Here is a 9,292-nt window from a genome sequence, read left to right on the forward strand (position 1 = left end):
TAGTCTTTCCAAAGTTACAAGACTCTGGTCACAGACTCATCATTGGATCAATTTAAGTTTTATCATGTTAAGTTTGGAATGTCTAGACAGGAATTTTTCAAATTAACAAATGTTTACGCACACCCTCATGTCTCATCTGTTCGGCTGTAATTATTTACAACTTGCAGATCAGCAGAAATTGGGACTAAATATGTTGCAAAATATAACTCTTCCTCGTATGTTCATTTTTTTTCCATTGCAGATTCATTAAAAAAAAGACTTTTGTCTGGAAGGAATGACGGTCAGACTGATGACGCTGTGCCAAACGCTACCCCGTCCCCGCCTGTCTCACCATAGTATTAACCTGAGCCTACCACCAGGCGGCGCTGAAACACAATGTAAAGACCTGGGATATTACCAACAAGCTTTTAAATAAAAGTCCGAATTCTTGATTGTGTTTTTTGCTGTGACACCAAGTAATCTGACACGTGGAAGTTTATAAAGTATACTATTTTTACACAAGTTAACATAAAAAGCAATTTCACCATAATCTCAGCAAAGGGTAAGTAAAATAGCGAGGCCACATGACATCCGCAGTATAAAATACAGGAGAAACTCGGAAAATTTGAATATCGTGAAAAGTTCATTTATTTTTGTAATACAACTTAAAATGTCAAGCTTTTGTTTTAATTTGGATGATTTTGGCTTGCAGCTTGTAAAAGATAAAAATATAATACAAAAGCCCAAATTCAAAATCTCATTGATTAGAATATTACATGAAATAAATGTTCGCCCTCTACCATGCATATGGTTTGGGCCCCTTTTACTTAATGCGGTTGCGATCAGCCATCAGTGGCACTGCTGAGGTGTTCTGGAAGACCGGGATGCTTCAACAGGAATATGACATTTGAAGCCCATGTCAAGGATCCGTCTGTGTGTGGCAGCTCTTGATGACTGACTCCAGCCTCAGTCCACTCCTTGTGTGAATGGCCTTTTCTTGACAATCCTCTCCATCCCTCTTTTTAATCCATGCACTAAAATGTTTTATGCTTTAAGAGTAGCAAAGACCATTCTTAAAACCCTCAGCCATTTGTGATTTATCAACAAACCAGAAATATAAGTTTTTTTTAATGCCAATTCTGTATTCTGCTGTAGCCACTCCTCCAGTTTGGGGGTTACTGCCCCGAGTGCCCCAACGACCACGGGCACCACTGATGCCTTCACCCTCCAGGTTTTCTCCAGCTCTTCTCTGAGCCCCTGGTATTTCTCTAGTTTCTCGTGTTCCTTTTTCCTGATGTTGAAGTCGCTTGGTATTGCTCTGTCAACCACAATGGCTTTCCTCTGCTCTTTGTCCACCACCACAATGTCTGGTTGGTTCATTACCATTCTGTCCATCTGTATCTGGAAGTCCCACAGGATCTTGGCTCGGTCATTCTCGACCACCTTTGGAGGTGTTTCCCACTTTGACCTTGGGGTTTCCAGCCCATACTCTGCACAGATGTTCCTGTACACTATGTTATGGCGCTCCATGTAAGCTTTCCCTGCAGCATCTTACACCCTGCAGTTATGTGCTGGATTGTCTCATTGGCCTCTTTGCACAGTCTACACCTGGGGTCTTGTCTGGTGTGATAGATCTGGGCCTCGATTGCTCTGGTGCTCAAGGCCTGCTCCTGTGCAGCAATGATGAGCCTCTGTGCTGTCCTTTAGTCCGGCTCTGTCTAGCCATTGGTAGGATTTCTTGATATCCACCACATCAGTTATGTTTCAGTGGTACATCCAGTGTAGGGGCTTGTCCTCCCATAACGGGACCTCCAGCACCTCATCTTCTGTTCCCCATTGTCTGAGACATTCACTGAGCACGTCATCTGTTAGAGCCTTATCCTTGATGGATCTTGGATGTTTCATCCTGGATAGTGGCTCTCACACTCATTAGTCCTCGGCCTCATGCTTTACGGCCAGCGTACAGTCTCAGGGTGCTGGATTTGGGGAACCCTCTGTTCATGGTTGGGAGCTTTCGCGTCTTAACATCTGTGGTCTGTATCTCATCTTTTGGCCAGCTTATTATTCCTGCAGGGTATCTGATTACTGGCAGGGCGTAACTGTTTATTGCCCAGAACTTGTTCTTGTCATTGAGCTGCTTCTTAGGACCTGCTTTACATGTTGGAGGTGTTTGGCCACTTCCTTTGTTACTTCTTCAAGGTTGCCATTTATTCCAATGGGTTTCAATACAAAAGATCAATGTTTCTCCCAGTCATCTCTGTAAATCATGTCCTAGACCCAGACCCCCTCCCCCCACACCCCCCCCCCCACCCTCCGAGGTCATGTTCTTAGTCTTTCACACTCGTAGCGATCTGCACTTAGCACACTCTTAACTTCACTGTTTATTTGATGGCCCATATCCAGTTTAAATGTCAGAGTAATTTTCCTCCACTTAACCCACTGACACAATACATTAAAATAACCAGTACATAAACACTGCAGCAGCAAAATGTGTATGAGCCTTTGGAAATTCTACTGACAAGGAATTATTTAAAGGATGGCAGTTTTTTGTGAACAGGTGACGCTTTGGGTAGATTGTTTAAAAAAGTGTATAATTTTATAAGTGGGCCATTACTTCGATGACGGATGCTGATATACGGTATATCCCTTGGACTAGGGAAACGGGGCCCAGGCTGATATATTAATTTATGCCTATATGGCCTAAGCCTATACCCCATCAGGACAGATTATACTATTGCTGCATGATACACACTTAATATTTCGACATTTTTCACTTATTACTGTTGCTGTGCCACATTTGAAACACATTGCAGCTCTTTGTGATGCATACACTAATATCATAGCAACACAAAGAAACCAAATATTTATGATTATTTTATTACAGACCAACATTTCAACCAATTTACTTTAAACCTTGTCTGCTGCACCATTGAAGGGGCAGTTTCATGAGAAGTTGGGCAAAGGGATGCCATTGTGCTGAATTAGGTACTGGGGCTGCGATCGGAGGAGGGAAGGGTTCCATATTCCAAAGGAAAGGACTTTAAAGTCACGCTGCCTAGTTCCAATTATAGTAGAGTAAAGTGGGGTAGGGGACTAAGGAAACTAAGGAAACTAAAAACCTTTCAGCTAAATTTGAGACACAGTATTATTATGTTCACTCTGTTCTGATGAAATGGCCTATGACGTAAGCTGGTTTTCATGCACCGCATCATGTATGTGAAAACATTATTGCACATATTTTCCACATTTTGACGTGACCCATTTAATGCACTGCAAAATCAGAAGAACGGAAAAGGGGGAAAGTAATTTAGTGAGTCAGATTAAAGTGAGGGGCAGTTTAGGTCCACAGCAGTCATGTGTAACGCACGTCCTCGTTGATCCTCTAGCGTCCGCAGTAACTCTTTTCTCTCTCGCTCTCTCCTGCACGCACATTTCCTCTCCCCTCTCATCTCACTGCCGACAGCAGAGACTGTCTCCAGAGTCCGAAGAGAATGACAAACCGGAAGAAGCACAGATGCGGATTTACACAAATATTGATTTTGATCATTTACAGCCTTGTGACCTGAAGAAGAAAAATAATTTGCTCTTTTTGCTTTAACTCTGATTTCATGCATGATACACTATTCCATTTTTTTTTTTTTTTGGCACCTCTTGTTCTGCTTATTTTAAGGAGAAAAGGGGAGACATTTATCTTTCATGGACAGTTGACCCTTGACTTTGATTTTTGAAATTAAATCACAATGGAAATGGAAAGTTGATGCCTGCTAATTTCACATTGCACAGTGAGTATTGGTGCTTTTCTTTTTTCAAACCCTGAATATACTGATGCTTGATTTTTTAATTATTTTTTTCTCTGATGTCATATTTCGAACAGAAGTTTTTTATCTGACTTTGCCTTTGGATATTTATACTGCATTCACAACTAGTGTTCTAATTCTCAACTTTTTTTTTTGTCCAAAGAAACCCGCTTGGTTTTCTGGATCACTACCTGTAAGGACCAGTGTTTTTGACCATGGCAGCTGTCCCAGACACGCCCTGCCTTTCTGAGCTCCGGGAGCTCCTCTTCAGGAACACAAGCGTCATCTCTGGCACCCAACCCTGTAACCAGAGCACAACGAAAAGCCCTCCCTACTCGCCACAGGCCACCGCTGCTTTTGCCATTTCCATCACTTTTATGATGATGGTAACTATTGTGGGTAACATTTTAGTCATTATTGCTGTGCTCACATCTCGGTCCTTAAAAGGAGCCCAGAACCTGTTCCTGGTGTCTCTGGCAGCTGCAGATATCTTGGTGGCGACTCTAATAATCCCATTCTCTTTGGCTAATGAGTTGCAGGGACGCTGGGCCTTCAGCTCACTTTGGTGCGAGATCTACTTGGCCTTAGACGTTCTCTTCTGCACATCCTCCATTGTGCATCTGTGCGCCATTGCACTTGACCGCTACTTGTCCATCTCTAAGCCTGTGTCCTATGGCACCAAACGTACCCCTAAGCGAATCAAGGCTGCAATCGTTATTGTTTGGCTCATATCTGCGGTAATATCATTTCCACCGTTGCTGACGCTGGACAAGAGTGAAGGAGGAGAAGAAGCGTGTGAACTAAACGGCGAGCGCTGGTATATACTTTACTCCACCATTGGTTCGTTCTTTGCGCCTTGTGTCATCATGATTCTGGTCTATATTAGAATCTACCAGATCGCCAAGAAGCACACTCGCTGTCCACCGGGCCAAAATCATGAGCCAATGCGAGAAAATGTGAGCATTGCAACCCCCGAACGTGTGCCGAAGACTGTAGATGAAGAAGATAAAGAGGAGGTAAATGTGAGCCAACAGCAGAATGTCCCGTGCAAGACGACTCATTTAAATTCTGTCCAGTCATCACAAACTAAAATGCTTGAGAAAAAAGCGAATTTGGATGCTCAGCACAATCCAAATGTAAGTAACGTCACAGACCAGGAATCCTCCTCCACTCCTTCAGCCCCACAGCGTGGCAGCCAAATCCTTGCAACTGTTCCACCCAAAGATACTGAGAGCGGGGCCCGACAGGCTGACAACATGTCCAGCTCTGGCTCTGAGGAGGAATTACAGATGGGAGTGAGAGGTAACGTAAAAGAAGTGATAAAAGAAACAAAGAAGAAGAAGGAGCAGACTCTGGTATTTTCCAAACACAGAGGCTTCAAAGTGCAGGTCTTGGACTTGGCGTGCCGATACAAACACACCATCGCCCCACAAGCTGGATCCAAACTGGCAGCGGAGGAAAGCCCTAAGATCCAAGGGACTTCGATGTCACGCCGCAAAGCTATGGTCAACAGAGAGAAGCGATTCACCTTCGTTCTCGCTGTGGTCATGGGAGTGTTTGTCATCTGTTGGTTCCCGTTCTTTTTCACGTATTCTCTGCAGGCTGTGTGTCCAGAGACGTGCAGTATCCCGAACCCATTGTTCAAGTTTTTCTTTTGGATAGGCTACTGCAACTCCTGCCTTAACCCTGTCATTTACACCATATTTAACAAAGACTTCAGACGGGCCTTTAAGAGGATACTGTGCAGAGACACAAAGGGCACGTTCTTCTAGAGGAAAGTGCATACAACAACTGTCACAACTAACTGGACACGTTACTCATAAAATAACCAAGATATGCTTTTGTCGTTGCTTCACAAACACATTTCAGAAAGCAGAGGTTAAGCTGCTGAATCAATTTCCTTTCATGTTATTTCAGGAGAGCTTGTAATTATATATACAACAACTGGAGAAAAAATGATTTGATTATGTTTTGAAAATGAAGCCAAATGGATACAGGGTCTGTGTTCAGTCACTTGAAGACTATAAAACTGTGCACTGTTTGTGTGGCAGGAGAAAACAGTGGCCTGCGGGGCTTATTGGAAGAGAGCAAATATCACTAAGTGTTCCTGGTGGCAGAGAAAACTGTCTCAGAAGAACACGAGACTGCATGGGGAAATGGGAGTTCAGCTCTGCTTTGTGTGCCTTCACCTGCAGCTGGAGACATGAAAGTTGATGGATTGAGTTTTAACTGTATTATCTAGTCTCTCTGAAGCCTGCGATGTTACATTTCTCTCTGGGTACCGCTCATTAAGGTGATAGCCGGAGGCCTTTGCATCAAAAGTAGAGCAAAAATGTAGGAAAAAAAGCCACTGTTGCAGGATTGGATTCTGTAGTATGTTCACACACTGAACACTCACTGCGCTGTGGCTGTTGTGCCTCCTCCCGGGCAAAACCAAATGTCTGAAGCGAGACGTGTCGGACAGCAGATTGCCTCTTGTGGATGTGCAATATTCAATAAATAAGGACAGTGACCTGTGCCATCTTCAATAATCCACTGAAACCTTGACATGATCCTGGCTGACAGGACACTACTGTTTCTGTTCGTAGTGTGTTTTGTGCCGTCCTGTGAGGCGACTCCCGCTGTGATATTAGGCTTCACAAAACCATTGGTTGATTGAACTGAATTATAGAACTGCCTCTCTGTATTATTCTTCATCGGTGTAAAACCTCTACCAGCCTTGTATGATTGACCTGATTTACTGAATCACACCAAAGTTACGTTCAAATTTTACACAATTCAACATCGCCTCAAATCTGTGCATCTTACTATTTTTTATCTGCTTTGTATTTACAGTTTTATGTACTGAAATGTGAACTGAACTGATACACAAGTACTGACAATATTTTTTATGTTTGATTCAGAATGGAGCACAAAATTCTGAAGCTGAAGTGCACTTTCTTTGTAAGATATGTAGATTTTAAGGTGGGAGACCGATGTGGCCATCTTATCTTTTGTATCTAAGTTAAAATGCATGTCGCTGAAATCTAATTGGATCTTAATGATTTTATTCAAGAATGCAAGCACAATTAAATGTTGCATGTTATTTGGAAACAAGTAAACGGCATTATCAACTTTCAGGGAGTTTTATCATAGTTTTTAAGCAAAACATGAAAGCATAGAGTCAAGCTTTCTTACACAACTGACCATTCAGCATTTTAAAGACGACACACACAGGAATATACAGTATGTTTGAAGATCTCGGTTATCAAGCCTTTTAACTTTTTGGTTAAACTTACTCACTGGTTTTGTGTGTTGTTCTTTTATTTTGAAACGTACAAACATAAGTCTGAATAAAGAAGACCGTGATTTGACAAAGCTGTGGTAGCGCTGTTCTCTTGTGAGGAGAGTGGGTGGGAGAGCACTTTAGAGCAAAGAATAATGGAATCATGTTATTTACTGCCTTCTGCAGGGATGTTTTCAAATATATATATAAAGCTTTAAAAAGAGTTGTGGACTCTTACAAATATGTAACTCTAATAACTGTGTCGAAGGCTTTTGATAAATGATGATAAATGAGTCAGTGATGTACATTTGTATGTTCATTTTTACTGACAGATTTATACCTTTGAGGCATTATTTCTAATGTCTTTTTTACGATGTGATATTAAGCTGCTGCCATGTCATTTCATTCATCAGTCACGGCGAACAGCAGGGGTTGACTTCGCTCTTCTTTAAGAGCTTTCACAAACTTCTTTCTTCACACACTCACATGCCACGGAGTATGTGAAACATTTACACCCAAAGAGCCAGCACCTGGTCCTGGGCCGTACACATCTGTGTTCGTATCATCTTATAATAGCTCAGTGTTTGAGCGTGAGAGTTTACAGCAAGCGAAGGAGAGGTGCTGTAAATAATTTACCACAATTACATATTAATGTGACCATTGAAGTGATAAATAGATATGTCAATAATGTAAGTACATAAACATGCAGAAACACTGATTTTCTTTTATGTGATGGTTCTTTGGACTTAAAGTAAGGGTTGCAGTTGCTCTGTGGTGTTTACCAGCTGATCGAAACCTCAGTGATTCATACTGTTGTCTTGTCTTTGGGCACGACACTTGTCAGCTCCACTCGTACTGAAGGAAATAAACACATGTTTCACACTCCACCTTGAAATCAAATCAAAGCTCTATTTGGAGCAAAACCGGATTGTCTAGAATAGTTTTTATTGGTCAGCGTCACGATAAAAGAAATACTAACATCCTAATAAGGATTCCAAACTGCAAAATTGCCCATTGACCGTAAGTTAGAATTTATGCTTTTGTAGGTCCTGGTTTGAAATGATCCATTGAAATGCTGGTCCTGAACTTTATATATACAGCCTATGGTCCTGAAGCGACACCACTTGAGAACTACAGAGAACAACTACAGAAGAACTTTAACAATCATTTCACTTTGTTTGTTATGATGAATGAGTCGCTGCAGCAGGTCTTAAGTTTGATTCCTTTGTGAAAGGTTTTCTGATGTGAACTCAGAAATATCTGCCATAATGTAGTTCAAGATATTTTTTTTCTCTTTTTTACCCCCTCAACCCTTACTGATACTGAAATGCCTGTGTTTACCTTAGCTTATCCTTTTTGCTGTTTCATCATGCAGCTTCTCCAGGTAGAAAAACAGACAGCATTCGAGGTTTTATTTGCCATATCTATACAAAGCAGATTTCTATTTTATTTGGCCAAAATGATGTGGCGATGTTGTGTGTAGCGTGTCAATTGCAAACGTGTGTTTGTGTAGGAATGATTGAGTTTGGTTAAAACAAATGTTATCCCATTTGAAAGTAGCCATTGTGCTGCAGGCTCTGCACTGACATGGTGAAATGTCAGAGCAGATCTCGGCAGAAACTAATGGGATGTGAGTGAAGGGACGTACGAAAACACGGCCAAACACGTCCAACCAAACACATGGGGTCATTCACCAAGCGTTTGCACACGCGCAAAAAACATTGTGCACTGAGGAAGAGCAAAAAGCAAGTGCAGCTGAGAGTTGTGCCTCTGTAGGCCAGAGAAAAAGCAAATGATATCGTATAGCTACTGTCGAATTTACAGCTACTTTTTTTGATCAAAATGTTTTCAAATGTTTGTATTTGGCTCATTTATATATAGCAATGATAGAAGATGATAATATATGATAATTGTGATGTTTTGACGGTGTACAGAGTTACATAAAGAAGTATCTACGATACTTGGGCCTTGGCCTCTGCCTATATTCCATTGAACTGGTTCACAGCAGCTCCATCAGGCGCCTGTCCCACGTCCTTTTAACGGATTATAGTCCTGATGAAGGTTAGTGCATGATGATACACGAGGAGGCAAGGAATCAGTATTTGAGCGAGACAGACACAAATCACAGGCAGCTAAGCTATTTCTTTAAAGGGACTAGATGCAAGTTGGTCATTTTTATACTCACTACTGCCACCTCAGGTCTTACGCGTAACTGCAGGTTCTATATTAAGCTTGTGCTGACGGCACTTCA

General features: G+C 41.8%; 1 protein-coding gene across 1 annotated transcript; it reads left to right on the forward strand.

Moving 5' to 3' along the window:
* Positions 1-3,242: 3,242 nt before the first annotated feature.
* On the forward strand, positions 3,243-6,894 carry LOC306959745 (alpha-2B adrenergic receptor). Its single transcript, XM_079551943.1, has 2 exons — positions 3,243-3,761; positions 3,940-6,894. The coding sequence occupies exon 2, from the start codon at positions 3,992-3,994 to the stop codon at positions 5,546-5,548; it is 1,557 nt and encodes a 518-aa protein (XP_079408069.1). The 5' UTR covers positions 3,243-3,761; positions 3,940-3,991; the 3' UTR covers positions 5,549-6,894.
* The last annotated feature ends 2,398 nt before the right edge of the window (positions 6,895-9,292 follow it).

This window comes from Gobius niger (genome assembly GCF_951799975.1).
Source record: "Gobius niger genome assembly, chromosome: 2".
Taxonomy (NCBI): Eukaryota; Metazoa; Chordata; class Actinopteri; order Gobiiformes; family Gobiidae; genus Gobius; species Gobius niger.